Raw genomic sequence first — 21,001 nt, 5'->3', positions numbered from 1 at the left:
TTTGAAAAACCCCAAAAATCCCCGAAAAAATCCCCCCAAATTCCCCTAAAACCCCCAAAAATTCCCCCAAAAATTCCCCCAAAACCCCAAAATCCTCCCCCAAATCCCCCAAAAACCCAAATTTCCTGAAATCCTCCCCTAAAATCCAAAAATCCCCCCAAATATCCCCCAAAAAATCCCCCTAAAAATCCCCCCAAAATTCCCCCAAAAATTCCCCCAAAACCCCAAATTCTCCCCCAAATTCTGCCCCAAAACCCAAAAATTCCCCCAAAACCCAAAAATTCCCCCCAAATCCCCCAAAAACCCCCAAATTTCCTGAAATCCCTCCCCCTAAAATCCAAAAATCCCCCCAAAATTCCCCCAAAATCCCCCTAAAAATCCCCCAAAATTCCCCCAAATCCCCCCCAAAAATTCCCCCAAAACCCCAAATTCTCCCCCAAATTCTCCCCCAAAAACCCCAAAATCTCCCCAAAAATCCCCCCTAAAAAATCCCCCAAACCCCAAAAATCTCCCCCAAAACCCCCCAAAAATCCCCTAAAAATCCCCCAAAAACCCCAAAAATTCCCCCCAAACCACAAATTCTCCCCCAAATCCCCCTAAACCCCCCCAAACCCCCCCTAAAAATCCCCAAAACCCCAAAAATTCCCCAAAAACCCCAAATCCCCCCCAAAAACCCAAAATTCCCTGAAATCCCTCCCCCTGAAATCCGAAAATCCCCCCAAATATCCCCAATCCCCCCCAAACCCCCTAAAAATCCCCCCAAAAATTTCCCCAAATCCCCCCAAAAATTCCCCCAAAAATTCCCCCAAAAATTCCCCAAAATCCCCCCAAAAATTCCCCCAAAAATCCCCCAAAAACCCCAAAAATCACCCCAAAAATCCCCCCAAAAAAATTCCCCCAAAACCCCAAATTCTCCCACAAATTCCCCCAAAAATCCCCTAAAAATCCCCCAAAAACCCCAAAAATCCCCCAAAACCCCAAAAACCCCAAAAATTCCCAAAAATCCCAAAACTGCCGGAATTTGCCCCAACCCCGCAGGGCGGAGCAGCTGCTGGGGCGGATCCTGAGGAGCAAAGGATGGAGGTGGGGGAGGGGCGGGGCCGATTTTGGGGAAATTTGGGGAAATTTGGGGAAATTTGGGGAAATTTGGGGAAATTTTGGGGTTTCTGGGTGGGATTTGGGTGGATTTTGGGGGATTTTGGGGGGGAAATTTTGGGGTCCCAGGGGGATTTTTGGGGGTCCCTGGAAGAAATTTGGGGAAAATTTGGGGTCTCTGGGGGGAATTTTGGGGGAAATTTTGGGGTCCCAGGGGGATTTTGGGGAAAATTTGGGGTCCCTGGAGAATTTGGGGGGGAAATTTTGGGGTCCCGGGGGGATTTTTTGGGGGGATTTTGGTGATTTTGGGGAAATTTTGGGGTCCTCAAGTGGGATTTGGGTGGATTTTGGGTGAATTTTGGGGGAAATTTGGGGTCCCTGGGGGATTTTTGGGGGTCCCTGGAGGGAATTTGGGGAAATTTGGGGTCCCTGGGTGGGATTTTGGGGGCAAATTTTGGGGTCCTCAAGTGGGATTTGGGTGGATTTTGGGGGAAATTTGGGGGATTTTGGGGGTAAATTTGGGGGTCCTTGGGGGGATTTTTTGGGGAAAATTTGGGGTCCCCAAGTTGGATTTTGGGAGGGAAATTTTGGGGTCCTCAAGTAGGATTTGGGTGGATTATGGGGGAAATTTGGGGGATTTTGGGGTAAATTTTGGGGTCCCAGGTGGATTTTAGGGGAGATTTTGGGGGTCTCGGTGGGAATTTGGGGGCAAATTTTGGGGTCTTCAAGTGGGATTTGAGTGGATTTTGGGGGATTTGGGGATCCCTGGAGAATTTGGGGGGGAAATTTTGGGGTCCCAGGGGGGAATTTGGGGGTAAATTTGGGGGATTTTGGGGGAAATTTTGGGGTCCCGGGGGGATTTTTGGGGGTCCCTGGAGGAAATTTGGGGAAATTTTGGGGTCTCTGGGTGGGATTTTGGGGGGAAATTTTGGGGTCCTCAAGTGGGATTTGGGGGGATTTTGGGGGAAATTTGGGGGATTTTGGGTTGAATTTTGGGGTCCCTGGGGGATTTTTGGGGGTCCCTGGAGGAAATTTGGGGAAATTTTGGGGGAAAATTTGGGGTAAATTTTGGGGTCCCCGGGTGGGATTTGGGGGGAATTTTGGCCGATTTTGGGGGTCCCAAATTCAGATTTTGGGGTGAATTTTGGGGGTTCCACAGTCGGATTTTGGGGGGAAATTTAGGGGGAATTTTGGGGGGAATTCGGGTAAATTTTGGGGTGGCATTTTGGGGGTCCCAAATTTAGATTTTGGGGTGGTTTTGGCCGATTTTGGGGTGAATTCGGGTAAATTTTGGGGTGGGATTTTGGGGTGGTTTTGGCCGATTTTGGGGTGAATTTTGGGGTGAATTCGGGTAAATTTTGGGGTGGCATTTTGGGGGTCCCAAATTCAGATTTTGGGGTGAGTTTTGGCCGATTTTGGGGTGAATTTTGGGGGGAATTCGGGTAAATTTTGGGGTGGGATTTTTGGGGTGATTTTGGCCGATTTTGGGGGGATTTTGGTGAATTTTGGGGTGAATTTTGGGGGGAATTCGGGTAAATTTTGGGGTGGATTTTGGGGGGAATTCGGGTGAATTTTGGGGTGAATTTGGGGAGAATTCGGGTAAATTTTGGGGGGGGGATTTTGGGGTGGTTTTGGCCGATTTTGGGGTGATTTTGGTGAATTTTGTGGTAAATTTTGGGGAGAATTCGGGTAAATTTAGGGGGGGGGGATTTTGGGGTGGTTTTGGCCGATTTTGGGGTGATTTTGGTGAATTTTGTGGTAAATTTTGGGGAGAATTCGGGGTAAATTTTGAGGTGGGATTTTGGGGGTCCGAATTCGGATTTTGGGGTGGTTTTGGCCGATTTTGGGGTGATTTTGGGGGTGAATTTTTGGGGTGAATTCGGGGTAAATTTTGGGGTGGCATTTTGGGGGGTCCCAAAGTCGGATTTTGGGGTGGTTTTGGCCGATTTTGGGGGGATTTTGATGAATTTTGTGGTAAATTTTGGGGAGAATTCGGGGTAAATTTTGGGGTGGGATTTTGGGGGTCCCGAAGTCAGATTTTGGGGTGGTTTTGGCCGATTTTGGGGTGAATTTTGAGGGGAATTCGGGTAAATTTTGGGGGTGGGATTTTGGGGGTCCCGAAGTCAGATTTTGGGGTGGTTTTGGCCGATTTTGTGGTGAATTTTGGGGAGAATTCGGGGTAAATTTTGGGGTGGGATTTTGGGGGTCCCGAATTCGGATTTTGGGGTGGTTTTGGTGAATTTTGGGGGGAATTCGGGTAAATTTGGGGGGGGGGATTTGGGGTGGTTTTGGCCGATTTTGGGGTGATTTTGGTGAATTTTGTGGTAAATTTTGGGGAGAATTCGGGGTAAATTTTGGGGTGGGATTTTGGGGGTCCCAAATTCGGATTTTGGGGTGGTTTTGGCCGATTTTGGGGGGATTTTGGGGTGAATTTTGGGGTCCCCTGGGGGGATTTGCGGTCGCTCCCCTCACGCGGCCCCGCCCCCTCCCCAGGCGCTCCAGTTACGTCATCACCGCGCGCCTGCGCTGGGGGGCGCCGTGAGTACCCAGAATGCACCGCGGGGGGGGGGGCGGGAAATTTGGATTTTTTGTATTTTTTTTTTAATTTTAGGGTGAATTTGGGGCTTTTTGAGGTTCGGGGAGGGAATTTTGGTGTTTCTGGGCGGTTTTGGGGTTTTTGGGGTGGAATTTTAGGGGTTTTTAGGGAAAATTTTGAATTTTTTGGGGGGGAATTTTGACGTTTTGAGGGAATTTGGGGGGAATTTTGATTTTTTTGGGATGAATTTTGGGGTTTTGGGATGGGTTTTGAGAGGTTTTGTGGGTAAATTGTGTTTTTTTGGGGGGGGAATTTTGGGAGTTTTGATGTGGAATTTTTTTGGGGGGGGGGAAATTTGGGGGTTTTTGGGGTGGATTTGGGGAATTTCGATGTTCCTGAGGGGAACTTTGATTTTTCGAGTGGAATTTTGGGGGAAATTCTCAGAATTTGGGAGAAAATTTTGGGTCTCGGGGAGGATTTGGGGGAAATTTGGGAGATTTCGGGGCGAATTTTGAGGTTTTTTTGGGGTAAATTTTCATTTTTCAGGGTCGCATTTCAGAATTTTGGTTTAATTTGGGTATTTTTGGTGACATTTGGTTATTTTGGGGTAAATTTTTGGCTTTTTTTGCCCCCTCCAGACCCGACCGGGGCCTTTCCAGGAAGCACCTGCTGGAAGGTGAGGGGGGCGTGGCCTGAAGTGGGCGTGGCCACGTGAGATTGGGTGGAGCCTGAATGGGTGTGACCGAGCAGTGGGCGTGGCTTAACCCCACCCCAATGCTTTGCATGACCATATATGGGCACATTTGTGGGCGTGGCTTAACACCGACCACGCCCATGTGATGGGACATGGCCTAAGATTGGCCACGCCCATACGATGGGCGTGGCTTAAACATCACCACGCCCCTCAGCCACTCACAAGGTATTGTGGGCGTAGTTTACTCTTAGCCACGCCCACAAAATGGGGAATATGGGTTGTGGGCGTGGCCTAACGCTGGCCACGCCCCCCTCAGGTCTCGGGCCTCCCTGCGCCGCCTCCAGCTCGATTACGTCGACGTCGTCTTCGCCGGGCCCCGCCCTGGCCCCGCCCACAATGAGGGTGAGGCACGCCCCCTTCGTTCAGATCACGCCCCTGCCCCCACAGGCCACACCCACAGTACCCAAACCACGCCCATTCTAAATTAGGCCACGCCTCTTTATACCCAAGCCCCGCCCATCGCGCGGGTTAGGCCACACCCACAGACGGTGACATCATCCTTATGCTACTACACCCAACTTGGCCACGCCCCTCCATTTAAGCCACACCCACAACTGTGCCATCATCCTGGTCGCTCCCATTATTGGTCACGCCCCTTCCTACCAGGCCACGCCCTGGATTTGTGAAAGCCACGCCCCCTTTTAAAGTCACACCTACACTGAAAGTCCCAATGTCCCCAAACAGGTCCCCAAAAATGTCCCAAAAATGTCCCCAAAATCCCCCCAGGCCACGCCCACATTTGGCCCCTCCCTTCCCTAACGCAATGCCCCCGCCCTTTTTGGCCCCGCCCCCTTTTGGCCCCGCCCCCTGACGTGTCCCCCCCCCCAGGGCTGGACCCGACCCTGCGGCTGCTGCGCCTGGAAGGTACCAAGGGCAACCGGGGGGGGGACGGGAGCTGGAAATTCACTTGAATCGCCCCAAAATTGCCATAAATCACCCCAAAATTGCCATAAATCACCCCAAACTGACATAAATCCCCCAAACTGCCATAAATCCCCCAAACCTGCCCCAATTCACCCCAAAACTGCCACAAATTGCCCCTAAATTGCCTGAAATGCGTCCAAAAAATTCCCCAAATCCCCTCCAGACACCCCCCCCAAAATCGTCCCAAATCCCCTCAAAATCCCCCAAAATCCCCCCAAACCCACCCAAAAATCCTCCCCAGACCCCCCAAACTCTCCCAAATCCCCTCAAAACGCCCCCAGAGCCCCCCAAGCCCCTCCCAAAATCCCCCTCAAACCCCCCCCGATCCCCCCAGATCCCGATATCCTCCCGAGCCCCCCAAAACTGCCCAAATTCTCCCCAAACCCCCTGTCCAGACCCCCCAAAACCCCTCAATTAATCCCCCCAAAATCCCACAGACCCCCAAAACTGCCCAAAATCCCCCTCAAACCCCCCAATCCTCCCCAAATCCCCACAAATCCCCCCCAAACTCCCAGAGGACCCCCAAATCCCCCTCAAACACCCCCAGACTCCCCCAGACTCCCCCAAAATCCCCTTAAATCCCCCCCAAACCCCTCCAGCCAATTAAAATCCACCCAAAATCCCCCAAATTCCCCCCAAATTCCCCCCAGACCCCTCGAAATCCCCTCCCCGCCCCTCAAATCCCCCCGGAACCCCCAAATTCCCCAAATTTTCCCTCAAAATTTCCCCCAGACCCCTCCAAATCCACTCCCAGCCCCTCAAACCCCACCCCCGAATCCTCCCGGACTCCCTAAAATCCCCCAAATTCCCCCCAAATTTCCCCCCAGACCCCCCGAAATCCCCTCCCAGCCCCTCAAATCCCCCAAATCCCCCCGGACCCCCAAAATTCCCCAAATTTTCCCTCAAAATTTCCCCCAAATCCCCCCGATCCCCCCCTCCCCTCACATTAACCCGCTCCTCCTTCCCCCCCCCCCCCCCCCGTTCCAGAGTTGGTTCGCGCCATGAGTGACGTCATCGAGCAGGGCCTGGCGCTCTACTGGGGCACGGCCGGGGGCGCCCCCGGTGACGTCATGGTGGGCGGGGCTGCGCGGCGGCGGTGACGTCATGGCGGGAATTTTTGGGGGGATTTGGGCGCTTTTGGGGCGATTCGAGGGAATTTTGGGTGAATTTCAGGCGGTTTTGGGCAATTCAAGGGAATTTTGGGTGAATTTCAGGGGATTTTGGGGTGGTTTAGGGGAATTTTGGGCGAGTTTGAGCGGTTTTGGGCAATTCAAGGGAATTTTGGGTGAATTTCAGGCAGTTTTGGGCAATTTATGGGAATTTTGGGTGAATTTCGGGCTGATTTAAAGGAGATTTGGGCGAACTTGGCAATTTTGGGGGGGATTTAGGGGAATTTGGGGTAAATTTGTGCCGGTTTTGGGGATTTAGGGGAATTTTGGGAGAATTTGGGCAGTTTTGGGTAAATTCGGGAACTTTTGGAGGGTTTTGGGCTGATTTTGGTGCATTTTGAGTAAATCCGGGGCAAAAATTGGGGTGATTATTTTAGGGGAATTTGGGTGCATTTTGGGCGGTTTTGGGCGGATCCGGGGGAATTTTGGGGCGAATTTCAGGAAGTTTTGGGTAAGTTCAGGAACCCTGGGGGTGTTTTGGGGTGGTTTTGCCGCGTTTTGGGTGAATTTGGGCCATTTTGGGCTGATTTGGGTGGATTTGCCCAGGACGCCTTCGCGGTGGCGCGGCAGCTGAACCTGGCGGCCCCCGTCTGCCAGTGGGCGGAGCTTCCGCCGGAGCCACGCCTCTTCCGCCTCCTCGGTAGGGGCGGGGCCGCAAAAAGGGGCGGGGCCACAAGGGGTGGTGGTGGTGAAGGGGGTGTGGCCACAAAGAGGGGAGGAAAAAAAGGGCGTGGCCACAAAAGGAGGGAAGATACAAGGGGGCGTGGCCACAAACGGGGTGGTAAAGGAGGCGTGGCCACAAAAAGGGGTTGGAAAGGGGCGTGGCCACAAGAGGCGGGAAGATACCAAGGGGGTGTGGCCACAAACGGGGTAGTAAAAGGGGGCGTGGTCAGATTAAAGGGGCGTGACCACAATGGGGAACAACGGGGGCGTGGTCACAAAAAAGGGGTTGGGACAAAGGGGGCGTGGTCAAAGACAGGTGGTGAATAAGGGGGCGGGGCCACAAAGGGGGTTTGAAAGGGGGTGTGGCCATAAAAGGGGCAATGACAAAGGGGCGTGTGGGCGGGGCTTTGTATGCATGAGGGGCGTGGTTAATCGCTGGGGGCGTGGCCATTGGGCAAAGGGGTGGGGCTATGAGGCAGGGAATGGGGCGTGGCTAAAGCATGGGTGTGGCTAAGGGCTGGGGGCGTGGCCATTTGTACCAAAGGGTGTGGCTAAATCTGGGGGCGTGGCATTTAGATAAGGGGGCGTGACTAATTGATTGGGGCGTGGCCTTTGTAGAAAGGGGTGTGGCTAGGGGCTGGGGGCGTGGTCTTTCGATAAATGGGGTGTGGCTAAATGTTGGGGGCGTGGTCTTTGGATAAGGGGCGTGACCATAGGATGGGGGTGTGGCCTCTTGTCTAATGGGCGTGGTTAAAATTTTGGGGCGTGGCTTCCCAAAGTGGGCGTGGCTAACGGGGTCCGTGCGGTGTGGGGCGTGGCCTCGAGGATGATTTTGGGGGTCAGGGGCGGTCCCCGGTGACCCCGCCCCTCCCCCATCGATGTCCCCAAGGCCTCGGCGCCGTCACCTGGGCCCCGCTGGGCCCCGCCCCCAGCCCCGACGAGGAGACCCCCGGGAACGGCGCGGCCGAGGTGGCGCAGGGAGACCCTGGATGTCCCCAAAATGTCCCCAATGTGTCCCCAATGTGTCCCTAAAATGTCCCCTAATTGTCCCCAATGTGTCCTCGAAATGTCCCAAAATGTGCCCAAAATGTCCCCAAAATGTCCCAAACATGTCCCCAATGGTGTCCCCGAAATGTCCTACAAAATGTCCCCAAAATGTGCCCAAAATGTCCCCAAACACATCCCTAAAATGTCCCCAACATGTCCTCAAAATGTGCCCAAACGTGTCCCCCAAAATGTCCTCAATGTGTCCCACAAAATGTCCCACAAAATGTCCCAAAATGTGCTCAAAATGTCCCACAAAATGTCCCACAAAATGTCCCCATGTCCCCAAAATGTCCTCAAAATGTCCCCAAAATGTCCTCAAAATGTCCCCAATGTGTCCCCAATGGTGTCCCCAAAATGTCCCCAAAATGTCCCACAAAATGGCCCAAAATGTCCTCAAAATGTCCCCAAAATGTCCCAAACATGTCCCCAAACACGTCCCTAAAATGTCCCCAAAATGTCCCCAAAATGCCCTCAAAATGTCCCCAATGTGTCCCCAAAATGTGCCCAAAATGTCCCCAATGGTGTCCCCAAATGTGCCCAAAATGTCCTCAAAATGTCCCCAAACCCCCCAAATGTCCCCTCCGTGTCCCCAACCCCCCAATGACCCCAACATCCCCTCACTGTCCCCGTTGTCCCCCAATGTCCCCAAATTCCCCCAAATGTCCCCAATGTCCCCAAAAGGTCCTTAATGTGTCCCCAATGTCCCCAGTCCCCAAAATGTCCCCAACCCCCCAATGTCCCCAATGTCCCCAGTGTCCCCAATCCCCCCCCAATTCCAATGCCCCCAGTGTCCCCAATGTCCCCATGGTGTCCCCAATGTCCCCAATCCCCCCCAGTGTCCCGAATGTCCCCCATTGTCCCCAATGTCCCCTCAATGTCCTCAGTGTCCCCAGTGTCCCCAATGTCCCCTCTGTCCCCAGCCCCGCTCCCCGCTGGCTCTGGGGTCGCTGCAGCCGCTGGCGCAGAGGTTGGGCTGCTCCGAGAGACAGCTCGGCATCGGTGAGGGGACATTGGGGACATTGGGGACACCGGGGACACCGGGGGGACAGTGATGGGGACACCATGGGGACACCATGGGGACATCGCTGGGGACACTGGGGACACCATGGGGACACCATGGGGACATCGCTGGGGACATGGCTGGGGACACCGTGGGTCATTACTGGGGACATCTGGGGGATTTGGGACATCGCTGGGGACATTTGGGGCATTGGGGACACTCGGGGACACTCAGGGGTTTGGGATATTGTTGGGGACATTGGGGAGACATTGGGGACATGGGGACAGCGCTGGGGACGTTGGGGACATCATAGTGTCATTATTGGGGACATCATAGGGGACATCATTGGGGACATCGTTGGGCCATTACTGGGGACACTGGGGACATTGAGGGGACATTGGGGACACTCAGGGGTTTGGGATATCGTTGGGACATTGGGGAGACATTGGGGACATCACTGGGTCATCATTGGGGACATCGCTGGGGATGTTGGGGACATGGGGACAGCGCTGGGGACGTTGGGGACATCATAGGGGGCATCGTTGGGGACATCGTTGGGGACATCGTTGGATCGTTACTGGGGACATTGGGGACATCGCTGGGGACATCGTTGGGCCATTATTGGGACATCATTTGGGACACTGCTGGGGACACTGGGGACAACATTGGGACATAATTGGGGACATAGTTGGATCATTACTGGGGACATTGGGGACATTGAGGGGGTCTGGGGACATCATTGGGGCATTACTGGGGATGCTGGGGACATTTGGGGGATTGGGGACATCGCTGGGGACACGGGGACATCGCTGGGTCATTACTGGGGACAGCATTGGGGACATCACTGGGGACATTGGGGACATCATTCTGGACATCACTGGGTGTTGGGGACATTGGGGACGTCATTGGGGACATCATCGGGGACATGGGGACATTGCGGGGTCATTACTGGGGACAGCATTGGGGACATCGCCGGGCACATTCGGGGGATTGGGGACAGTGCTGGGGACATCACTGGGTCATCATTGGGGACATGGGGACATCACTGGGGACATCACTGGGAGCATGGGAGGAGGGGGGCAATGGGGGTGTTGGGGGTGGGTGACACTGGGGTGACATTGACAGGGTGGGTGACACTGACAGGGTGGGTGACACTGGGGTGGCACTGGGGTGGCATTGGGGTGGCATTGGGGTGGCATGGGGGATGGCACTGTCCCTGTCATTGTCCCCAGCGTGGTCCCTGCGCCTCGAGGGCGTCTCCTCGGTGCTGCTGGGGTGGCACTGACAGGCTGGGTGGCACTGGGGTGACCCTGGGGTGACACTGGGGTGACACTGGGTGGCACTGGGGTGACACTGGGGTGACACTGGGTGGCACTGGGGTGGCACAGTGGTGTCACTGTCCCTGTCCCTGTCCCTGTCCCCAGCGTGGTCCCTGCGCCTCGAGGGCGTCTCCTCGGTGCTGTTGGGGTGACATTGGTGACACTGAGGTGGCACTGGGGTGGCACAGGGTGACACTGGGGATGGCACTGACGGGCTGGGTGGCACAGGGTGGCACAGGGTGACACAGGGTGGCACAGGGTGTCACTGTCCCTGTCCCTGTCCCCAGCGTGGTCCCTGCGCCTCGAGGGCGTCTCCTCGGTGCTGCTGGGGGCCGAGACCCCGCGGGGGCTGCGGGAGCTGATCCAGGCCCTGCAGGTGAGGGAGGGGGAAAATTGGGGGGAAATTTGGGGAAAAATTGGGGGGAAATTTGGGGAAAAACTGGGAAAATTGGGGGAATTTGGGGAGAAATTTGGGGGAAAAATTGGGGGAAAATGGGGAGAAAATTTGGGGGAAAATTGGGGATTTGGGGGGAAAATTTGGGGAAAATTGGGGGAATTTGGCGGAAATTTGTGGGAAAATTTTGGGGAAAATTTTGGGGAAAATTGGGGGAAAATTGGGGGAATTTGGGGGAAATTTTGGGGAAAATTTGGGAAAAATTGGGGGAAAACTGGGGGGAAATTGGAAAAATTTGGGGGAAAATTTGGAGGGAAATTTGGGGGATTTTGGGGGAAAATTTGGGAAAAATTGGGGGAATTTGGGGGAAATTTGGGGGAAAATTTGGGGGAAGATTTGGGAGATTTTGGGGGGAAAATTGGGGAATTTGGGGGAAATTTGGGGGATTTGGGGGGGAAAATTGGGGGAAATTGGGGAAAAATTGGGGGGTTTGGAGGAAGATTTGGGGATTTGGGGGGAAATTGGGAGGAAATTTGGGGGAAAATTGGGGAAATTTGGGGGAAATTTTGGGGAAAATTTGGGGGAAATTTGGGGGAAATTTGGGGGGAAATTTGGAGGGAAAATTGGGGAAATTTGGGGAAAAATTGGGGGGAAAATGGGGGGGAAATTTCGGGGAAAATTGGGGGAAAATTTGGGAAAATTGGGGGAAAACTGGGGGGAAATTGGAAAATTTGGGGGGAAATTTCGGGGAAATTTCGGGGAAATTGGGGGAATTTGGGGGAAATTTGGGGGAAAATTTGGGGGAAGATTTGGGAGATTTTGGGGGGAAAATTGGGGGAATTTGGGGGAAAATTGGGGGAAAAATTGGGGGAATTTGGGGGAATTTGGGGGATTTGGGGGGAAAATTGGGGGAATTGGGGGAAATGGAGGGGTTTGGAGGAAATTTGGGGATTTGGGGGGGAAATTGGGAGAAATTTTGGGGAAAATTTGGGGGAAATTTGGGGGAAAAGGGGGAAATTTGGGGGAAAATTGGGGGGAAATTTGGAGGGAAAATTGGGGGGTTTGGAGGAAAATTGGGGAAATTTGGGGAAAAAATTGGGGGAAAATGGGGGGAAATTTGGGGGAAATTTGGAAGATTTGAGGGGAAATTGGGGGAAAATTTGAGGGAATTTGGGCGAAAATTGGGGGGAAAATTGGGGCAGAAATTGATGGAATTTGGGTGGATTTGGGCAAAATTGGAGGATCTGAGGGAAAATTGGATTTTTTTCACAGATTTTGGTTAATTTTAGATATTTTGGGATTTTTTTTTCCCAGGTTTTGGGTAATTTTTGTAGATTTTCAGGAGTTTTATTCGGATTTTGGGCAATTTTCGCAGATTTGGGGTTTTTACTCAGATTTCGGGTAAATTCCCGCGGGTACCGCGTTCCCCACGCGGATTTTGAGTGGAATTCCGCCGATTTTTCCCAATTTTTCCCGATTTTTCCCCATTTTCCCCCCGCCAGGTCCTGCCCCGCCTCGGCCCCGCCGCCCTGCGCGAGCTCGAGCCCCTGCTGGGGGGCGGGGCCTCGCCCTGACCCCGCCCCCTCCGCCGCCTCCCATTGGCTGCTCCCGCATGGCCCCGCCCCCTGCCCCCCCGCGCGCGCCTCGGCCCCGCCCAATCAGGGCGGAGTCTCTGACAGCAATAACCCCGCCCCCCAAAAAAAGGGGCGGGGCCAAATCAAAGCACAAACCCCGCCCCCCCCGCCCTCATAACCTTGACCAATCGCAGCGCTTCCAGCGGGGGGGTGTGGCTTGATAGGCCACGCCCCCTCCCACCCCTCCCCCGCTGTGGGGGGGAGGGGAATAAAGTGGCTTTTCCCACGTGGGGGAGGGGCCTGGAGTCGTTTTTGGGGGTTCCCAGCGCTCCCAGTTTGCACCAGTTCCATCCCAGTTTGTCCCAGTTTGCACCAGTTCCGTCCCAGTTCCTCCCAGTCCCTCCCAGTTCATCCCAGTTTGCTCCAGTTCCATCCCAGTCCCTCCCAGTCCCCTCCCAGTGCTCCCCTCCCACCAAAAATGGGCGTGGCCAGAGCTGTCAATCAAAGCCTTTCATTGCCCCGCCCCTGAGGGGGTTGGGAGAGTCCATGGGGTCAATGGATGGACAAGGGGGGGGTCAGGGAAGGTCCTGGGGGTTCCATGGGGTCAGGAGGGTCCATGGGGGATCCGTGAAGATCCTGAGGGTCCTGGGCGGATCCCAGTTGCTCCTGGGGGCTCCCAGTTGCTCCCAGGTGCTCCCAGTTGCCCCCAGTTGCTCCCAGGTGCTCCCAGTTGCTCCCAGTTGCCCTCAGGTGCCCCCAGGAGCTCCCAGGTGCTCCCAGTTGCCCCCGGGTGTTCCCAGGTGCCCCCAGGTGCTCCCAGTTGCCCCCAGTTGCTCCTGGATGCTCCCAGTTGCCCCCAGTTGCTCCTGGATGCTCCCGGGTGTTCCCAGTTGCCCCCAGTTGCTCCTGGATGCTCCCAGGTGCCCCCAGTTGCTCCTGGATGCTCCCAGTTGCTCCCGGTTGCCCCCAGGTGCTCCCAGTTGCCCCTGGTTGCCCCCAGTTGCTCCTGGATGCTCCCAGTTGCTCCCAGTTACCCCCAGTTGCCCTGGGTGTCCCCAGGTGCTCCCAGTTGCTCCCAGTTCCCCCCAGTTGCTCCTGGGTGTCCCCAGTTGCTCCCAGTTGCCCCCAGTTACTCCCAGTTGCTCCTGGGTGTTCCCAGTTGCCCCCAGTTGCTCCCAGTTGCTCCCAGTTGCCCCCAGTTGCTCCCAGTTGCTCCTGGATGCTCCCAGTTGCCCCCAGTCACTCCCAGTTGCCCCCAGTTCCCCCCAGTCACTCCCAGTTCCCCCCAGTTCCCCCCGTTGCCCCCCGGCTCAGCTGCAGCAGTAGAGCTCGACGTCGTTCAGGCCGGTGTCGTCGCCGCCGCGCTGGGGGGGCTCCACGCGGGTGCGGAGGCCGCAGACGCCGGCCCCGGGCGGGCAGGGCAGGCTCCAGTTGCCCCAGGTGCCCTGGGGGCCGCCGCGGCCCTCGAGCAGGGAGCCCCCGGAGCAGATGGCGGCCATGGCGTTGGCGGCCGTGTCGTCCCAGAGCCCGCGCGGCGCCTCCACGCGCAGCCGGAAGGAGACCAGGCGCTGCCCGGGGGGACACGACTCCGGCCGGCTCCAGGCGCCGCGGCTGCGGGGACAGAGCGGGGCCTGGGTGGGTTGTGGTGGCCATGGTTGGGTCGTGGTGGCCGTGGTTGGATCATGTTGGCCATGGTTGGGTTGTGGTGGCCGTGGTTGGGTTGTGGTGGCCGTGGTTGGGTTGTGTTGGGTTGTGGTGGCCATGGTTGGGTTGTGGTGGCCGTGGTTGGGTTGTGTTGGCCGTGGTTGGGTTGTGTTGGCCGTGGTTGGGTTGTGTTGGCCGTGGTTGGGTTGTGTTGGGTTGGCCATGGTTGGGTTGTGGTGGCCGTGGTTGGATCATGTTGGCCATGGTTGGGTTGTGTTGGGTTGGGTTGGCCATGGTTGGGTTGTGGTGGCCATGGTTGGATCATGTTGGCCATGGTTGCATCATGTTGGCCATGGTTGGGTTGTGCTGGCCGTGGTTGGGTTGTGGTGGCCATGGTTGGATCATGTTGGTCATGGTTGGGTTGTGCTGGCTGTGGTTGGGTTGCGTTGGCCGTGGTTGAGTTGTGTTGGCCATGGTTGGGTCTTGGTGGCCATGGTTGGGTTGTGTTGGTCATGGTTGGGTTGTGGTGGCCATGGTTGGGTCATGGTGGTCGTGGTTTGGTCTTGGTAGCCATGGTTGGGTCATGGTGGTTGTGGTTGGGTTGTATTGGCCATGTGTTGGCCATGGTTGGGTCATGGTGGCCATGGTCAGGTTTTGGTGGCCATGGTTTGGTTGTGGTGGTCGTGGTTGGGTTTTGATGGCCATGGTTGGGTTGCGTTGGCCATGGTCAGGTTTTGGTGGCCATGGTTTGGTTGTGGTGGTCGTGGTTGGGTTTTGATGGCCATGGTTGGGTTGCGTTGGCCATGGTTGGGTTGTGGTGGCCATGGTTGAGCTGTGGTGGTCATGGTTGGGTTGTGTTGGTTATGGAAGTATCGTGGTGGCCATCGCTGGGTTGTGTTGGCCATGGTTGGGTCATGGTGGCCGTGGTCAGGTTTGGTGGTCACAGAGTTATTTTGATGGCCATGGCCGGGTGTGGTGACCATGGCCGGGTTTTGGTGACCATGGCCGGGTTTTGGTGACCATGGCTGGGTTCTGGTGGCCATGGCCGGGTTCTGGTGCCCATGCTTGAGTTTTGGTCACCATGTCTGGGTTTTGGTGGCCATGGCTGGGTTCTGGTGACCATGGCTGGGTTCTGGTGACCATGGCCGGGTTCTAGTGCCCATGGCCGGGTTCTGGTGACCATGGCTGGGTTCTGGTGACCATGGTTGGGTTTTGGTGGCCATGGCCGGGTTCTGGTGGCCATGGCCGGGTTCTGGTGCCCATGGCTGGGTTCTGGTGCCCATGGTTGGGTTTTGGTGACCATGGCCGGGTTCTGGTGGCCATGGCCGGGTTTTGGTGCCCATGGCCGGGTTTTGGTGACCATGGCCGGGTTTTGGTGGCCATGGTTGGCTTACAGTGACCATGGCTGGGTTCTGGTGACCATGGCTGGGTTCTGGTGACCATGGCTGGGTTCTGGTGGCCATGGCCCGGGTTCTGGTGGCCATGGCCGGGTTTTGGTGGCCATGGTTGGGTTACAGTGACCATGGCTGGGTTTTGGTCACCATGGCCGGGTTTTGGTGACCATGGCCGGGTTTTGGTGACCATGGCTGGGTTACAGTGACCATGGCTGGGTTCTGGTGACCATGGCTGGGTTCTGGTGACCATGGCCGGGTTTTGGTGACCATGGCCGGGTTTTGGTGGCCATGGCCGGGTTTTGGTGACCATGGCTGGGTTTTGGTCACCATGGTTGGGTTTTGGTGACCATGGCCAGGTTCTGGTGGCCATGGCCGGGTTCTGGTGGCCATGGCCGGGTTTTGGTGGCCATGGCTGGGTTCTGGTGACCATGGCCGAGTTATGGTGGCCATGGCCGGGTTTTGGTGCCCATGGCCGGGTTCTGGTGGCCATGGCTGGGTTTTGGTGACCATGGCTGGGTTTTGGTGCCCATGGCCGGGTTCTGGTGCCCACCCCCGGCCGTCCCCACCCCTCTGTCCCCTGTGGTCACTCACGGCCCCTCGCTGGACGTGGCCTCTCCTGCCTTGTCACAGAGCAGCCGGACCCCGTTCAGCCCCGTGTCGTCCCCGAAAAATCCCTTGTGGGGCTCCACCTGCGCGCCCCAATTCCTGTCACCCTCCATGTCATGTGTCACCCAAAAGTCACCACCTCCCGTGTCCCCAAATTCCTGTCACCCTCCATGTGTCACCCAAAAGTGTCACCACCTCCCGTGTCCCCAATTCCTGTCACCCTCCATGGGTCACCCAAAAGTGTCACCACCTCCCGTGTCCCCAAATTCCTGTCACCCTCCATGTGTCACCCAAAAGTGTCACCACCTCCCGTGTCCCCAAATTCCTGTCACCCTCCATGTGTCACCTGAAATTGTCACCTCCCGTGTCCCCAAATTCCTGTCACCCTCCATGGGTCACCCAAAAGTGTCACCACCTCCCGTGTCCCCAATTCCTGTCACCCCCCCCGTGTCCCCAGATTCCTGTCACCCTCCATGGGTCACCCAAAAGTGTCACCTCCCATGTCCCCAGATTCCTGTCACCCTCCATGTGTCACCCAAAAATGTCACCTCCCGTGTCCCCAATTCCTGTCACCCTCCATGTGTCACCCGAAATTGTCACCTCCCATGTCCCCAAATTCCTGTCACCCTCCATGTGTCACCCAAAAGTGTCACCTCCCATGTCCCCAATTTCCTGTCACCCTCTGTGTCCCCAAATTCCTGTCACCCTCCATGTGTCACCCACAATTGTCACCTCCCGTGTCCCCAATTCCTGTCACCCTCCATGTGTCACCCAAAAATGTCACCTCCCATGTCCCCAAATTCCTGTCACCTCCCGTGTCCCCAGATTCCTGTCACCCCCATGTCCCCAATTCCTGTCACCCTCCATGTGTCACCTGAAATTGTCACCTCCCATGTCCCCAATTCCTGTCACCCTCCATGTATCACCCAAAATTGTCCCCTCCCATGTCCCCAAATTCCTGTCACCCCCCCAAATCCTCCTGTCCCCACCATCTTGTCCCCTGTGTCCCCTGTGTCCCCTCCGTGTCCCCCACCACCCCTGGTGTCCCCTCTGTGTTCCCCATTTGTCCCCTTCATGTCCCTGATGTCCCCTCAGACCCCCTTGTCACCCATTGTCCCCCCCATTGTCCCCATTTTGTCCCCCCATTGTCCTCTCCTTGTCCCTCTCTTGTCCCCTCCCTTTGTCCCCTCCATGTCCCTTCCTTGTCCCCCCATTTGTCCCTTCCTGGTCCCCCCCTTGTCCTCCCCATTGTCCCCTCCCATGTCCCCCCATTGTCCTCTCCTTGTCCCTCTCTTGTCCCCTCCCTTTGTCCCCTCCATGTCCCTTCCATGTCCCCCATCTGTCCCCCGTTTGTCCCTTCCTTGTCCTCCCCATTGTCCCCCCCATTGTCCCCTCCTTTTCCCCCCATTGTCCCCTCTCTGTCCCCCATTTGTCCCTTCGTTATCCCCCCCACTGTCCCCTCAATGTCCTCCATTTGTCCCCCATTGTCCCCTCCCATGTCCCCCCATTGTCACCTCCTTGTCCCCCTCAATCTTCTCCATTTTTCCCTCCATGTCCCCCCCATTGTCCCCCCATGTCCCCTCTTTTTCCCCCCCATTGTCCCCCTCACTGTCCCCTCCTCGTCACCTCAATGTCCTCCTTTGTCCCCCATTGTCCCCTTCATGTCCCCCCCCCATTGTCCCCTCCCATGTCCCCTCTTTTTCCCCCCATTGTCCCCCCGTTGTCCCCTCTCTGTCCCTCCCATTGTCCCCTCCCTGTCCCCCCATCTGACCCCATTGTCCCCGTGTGTCCCCATCCATGTCCCCACATTGTCCCCTCCTTGTCCCCCTCAATGCCCTTCTTTTGTCCCCCCGTGTCCCCCCGTGTCCCCTCCTTTGTCCTGTCCCCATGTCCCCAACTTGTCCCTCCCTTTGTCCCGCCATGTCCCCCCCGTGTCCCCTCCTTGTCCCCGCAGTGTCCTCCATTTGTCCCCATTTGTCCCCACCCTTGTCCCCTCCTTGTCCCCCCCTTTTGTCACCCCAAATGTCCCCCCTGAATTCCCATCTGTGTCCCCCCCATGTCCCCAACCTGCCCCTCCCTTTGTCCCCCTCACTGTCCCCTCCTTGTCCCCTCAATGTTCTCCATCTGCCCCCCTTTGTCCCCTCTTGTGTCCCCCCCTTTGTCCCCTCCATGTCCCCGATGTCCCCTCAGCCCCCCCTTGTCCCCTCCATGTCCCCTCCTTTGTCCTGTCCCCATCCCCCCATGTCCCCAACTTGTCCCTCCCCATGTCCCCCGTGTCCCCTCCTTGTCCCCTCCTTGTCCCCTCACTGTTCTCCATTTGTTCCCCCGTGTCCCCAACTTGTCCCTCCCTTTGTCCCCTCCTTGTCCCCTCCATGTCCCCCCTGAATTCCCCCCATGTCCCCACCCCGTCCCCCCCATGTCCTCCCCTTTTAGCCCCACAATCCCCCAATGTCCCCAACGTCCCCCCGATGTCCCCAATGTCCCCCCGATGTCCCCAATCCCCTCAATGTCCCCCATGCCCCCAGTGTCCCCTCCTGTCCCCAGTGTCCTGTGTCCCCAATCCCCCCCAATCCCAACAGTGTCCCCATTGTCCCCAACATCCCCCGTGTCCTCCCCAATGTCCCCAATGTCCCAAACCCCCTGAACCCCCCCAGTGTCCCCAATGTCCCCAGATGTCCCCAAGTGTCCCCAGTGTCCCCACCTTGAGCTGGAAGCCGCTGGTGTAGGCTCTCCCAGGGCAGAACTCAGGGTCCCCCCAATGTCCCAGTGTCCCCAATGCCCCCCAATGGCCCGAACCCCCCAGTGTCCCCAGTGTCCCCCCAACGTCCCCAATGTCCCCCCAATGTCCCCAATCCCCCAAATGTCCCCAACTCCCTGAACACCCCCTCAGTGTCCCCAATGTCCCCAGTGTCCCCAATCCCCCTGAACCCCCCCAATGTCCCCAATGTCCCAATCCCCCTGAACCCCCCCAATGTCCCCAAATGTCCCCAACTCCCTGAACCCCCCCAGTGTCCCCAATGTCCCCAAGTGTCCCCAATGTCCCCACCTTGAGCTGGAAGCCGCTGGCGTAGGCTCCCCCCATTGTCCCCAATGTCCCAAACCCCCTGAACCCCCCCAGGTTCCCCAATGTCCACAAATGTCCCCAGTTCCCCCGATGTTCCAATGTGCCCAGTGTCCCCAATCCCCCCCAATGTCACAAACCCCCTGAACACCCCCCCAGTGTCCCCAAATGTCCCAAACCCCCTGAACACCCCCAGTGTCCCCCCAATGTCCCCCAATCCCCCAATGTTCCACACTCCCTGAACCCCCCCAATGTCCCCAATGTCCCTCAGTGTCCCCATTGTCCCCCCAATGTCCCCAATGTCACAAACCCCCTGAACCCCCCCAGTGTCCCCACATAGTCCCCAATGTCCCCCAATGTCCCCAACCCCCTGAACACCCCCAGTGTCCCCAAATGTCCCAAACCCCCTGAACCCCCCCAACGTCCCCATCCCCCCAATGTCCCCAACTCCCTGAACACCCGCAGTGTCCCCAAGTGTCCCCAAATGTCTCCCCAATGTCCCAAACTGCCTGAACCCCCCCAGTGTCCCCAAGTGTCCCCATTGTCCCCACCTTGAGCTGGAAGCCGCTGGCGTAGGCTCTCCCCGGGCAGAACTGGGGCTTTCCCCATTGTCCCCACTGTCCCCCCAATGTCCCCAATGTCACAAACCCCCTGAACCCCCCCAGTGTCCCCACATTGTCCCCAATGTCCCCCCAATGTCCCCAATCCCCCCAGTGTCCCCACATTGTCCCCATTGTCCCAGTGTCCCCCCAATGTCCCGAACCCCCACATTGTCCCCACTGTCCCCCCAATGTCCCCAATGCCCCCCAATGTCCCCAATGTCCCAAACCTCCTGAACCCCCCCAATGTCCCCAAATGTCCCCAACTCCCTGAACCCCCCCAGTGTCCCCAATGCCCCCATTGTCCCAATGTCCCCAGTGTCCCCAATCCCCCCAGTGTCCCCATTGTCCCAATGTCCCCATTGTCCCAGTGTCCCCAGTGTCCCCAAGTGTCCCCAGTGTCCCCAATCCCCCCAGTGTCCCCAATGTCCCCAGTGTCCCCACCTTGAGCTGGAAGCCGCTGGCGTAGGCTCTCCCGGGGCAGAACTGGGGCTGTCCCCATTGTCCCCACTGTCCCCCGTTTGTCACCGCCAGCGTGGCCGTGGGGGCGTCCCTGTCCCAGCCCCGCGCCGGGGGCGCCACCAGGGCCACCAGGGCCACCAAGGCCACCAGGGCCAGGCGGGGGCGCGGCGGGGACGGAGCCATGGCTGAGCCCCCCCCGGTGTCACCGCGGGGTTTATGACGGGATGGGGACAGTGACCGCGGGGGTGGCACTGGGAGGGACTGGGAGGGACTGGGAGGGACTGGGAGGGGATTGGGGGGGACTGGGGGGGACTGGGATCAAACTGGGAGGGGATTGGGGGGGACTGGGAGGGACTGGGGGGGACTGGGGGGGACTGGGAGGGACTGGGATCAAACTGGGGGGGACTGGGACGGACTGGGAGGGACTGGGAGGGACTGGGAGGGGATTGGGGGGGACTGGGGGGAACTGGGAGGGGATTGGGGGGAACTGGGAGGGACTGGGAGGGACTGGGGGGGACTGGGAGGGGATTGGGGGGAACTGGGGGGGACTGGGAGGGACTGGGGGGAACTGGGAGGGGAGTGGGGGGGACTGGGAGGGGATTGGGGGGAACTGGGATCAAACTGGGGGGGACTGGGAGGGAACTGGGGGGGACTGGGTGGGGATTGGGGGGAACTGGGAGGGACTGGGAGGGACTGGGGGGAACTGGGATCAAACTGGGGGGGACTGGGGGGAACTGGGAGGGAATTGGGGGAACTGGGA

General features: G+C 57.2%; 2 protein-coding genes and 1 long non-coding RNA gene across 3 annotated transcripts; 2 read left to right on the top strand and 1 right to left on the bottom strand.

The window, feature by feature from the left end:
- The first annotated feature begins 978 nt into the window (after positions 1-978).
- Positions 979-4,337, top strand: LOC143696544 (uncharacterized). Its single transcript, XR_013185961.1, has 3 exons — positions 979-1,083; positions 3,589-3,633; positions 4,270-4,337. It is a non-coding gene; the product is annotated as an uncharacterized LOC143696544 (long non-coding RNA).
- A 302-nt stretch (positions 4,338-4,639) lies between these two features.
- Positions 4,640-12,765, top strand: LOC143696543 (voltage-gated potassium channel subunit beta-2-like). Its single transcript, XM_077193081.1, has 8 exons — positions 4,640-4,727; positions 5,214-5,249; positions 6,297-6,382; positions 7,025-7,118; positions 8,031-8,110; positions 9,109-9,187; positions 10,795-10,883; positions 12,404-12,765. Exons 3-8 carry the CDS (start codon positions 6,311-6,313, stop codon positions 12,473-12,475), a joined length of 486 nt encoding a protein of 161 aa, XP_077049196.1. The 5' UTR covers positions 4,640-4,727; positions 5,214-5,249; positions 6,297-6,310; the 3' UTR covers positions 12,476-12,765.
- A 948-nt stretch (positions 12,766-13,713) lies between these two features.
- On the bottom strand, positions 13,714-20,552 carry LOC143696549 (vitelline membrane outer layer protein 1 homolog). The gene is made up of 3 exons (XM_077193101.1): positions 20,224-20,552; positions 16,105-16,202; positions 13,714-14,086 (listed from the first exon to the last, which is right to left on the bottom strand). The coding sequence occupies exons 1-3, from the start codon at positions 20,422-20,424 to the stop codon at positions 13,786-13,788; spliced, it is 600 nt and encodes a 199-aa protein (XP_077049216.1). The 5' UTR covers positions 20,425-20,552; the 3' UTR covers positions 13,714-13,785.
- Between the last annotated feature and the right edge of the window lie 449 nt (positions 20,553-21,001).

The sequence above is a fragment of the Agelaius phoeniceus genome, chromosome 36 (assembly GCF_051311805.1).
Source record: "Agelaius phoeniceus isolate bAgePho1 chromosome 36, bAgePho1.hap1, whole genome shotgun sequence".
Taxonomy (NCBI): Eukaryota; Metazoa; Chordata; class Aves; order Passeriformes; family Icteridae; genus Agelaius; species Agelaius phoeniceus.
Note: the sequence above shows the minus strand (reverse complement) of the source record. Positions and strands in the feature narration are given on the sequence as shown.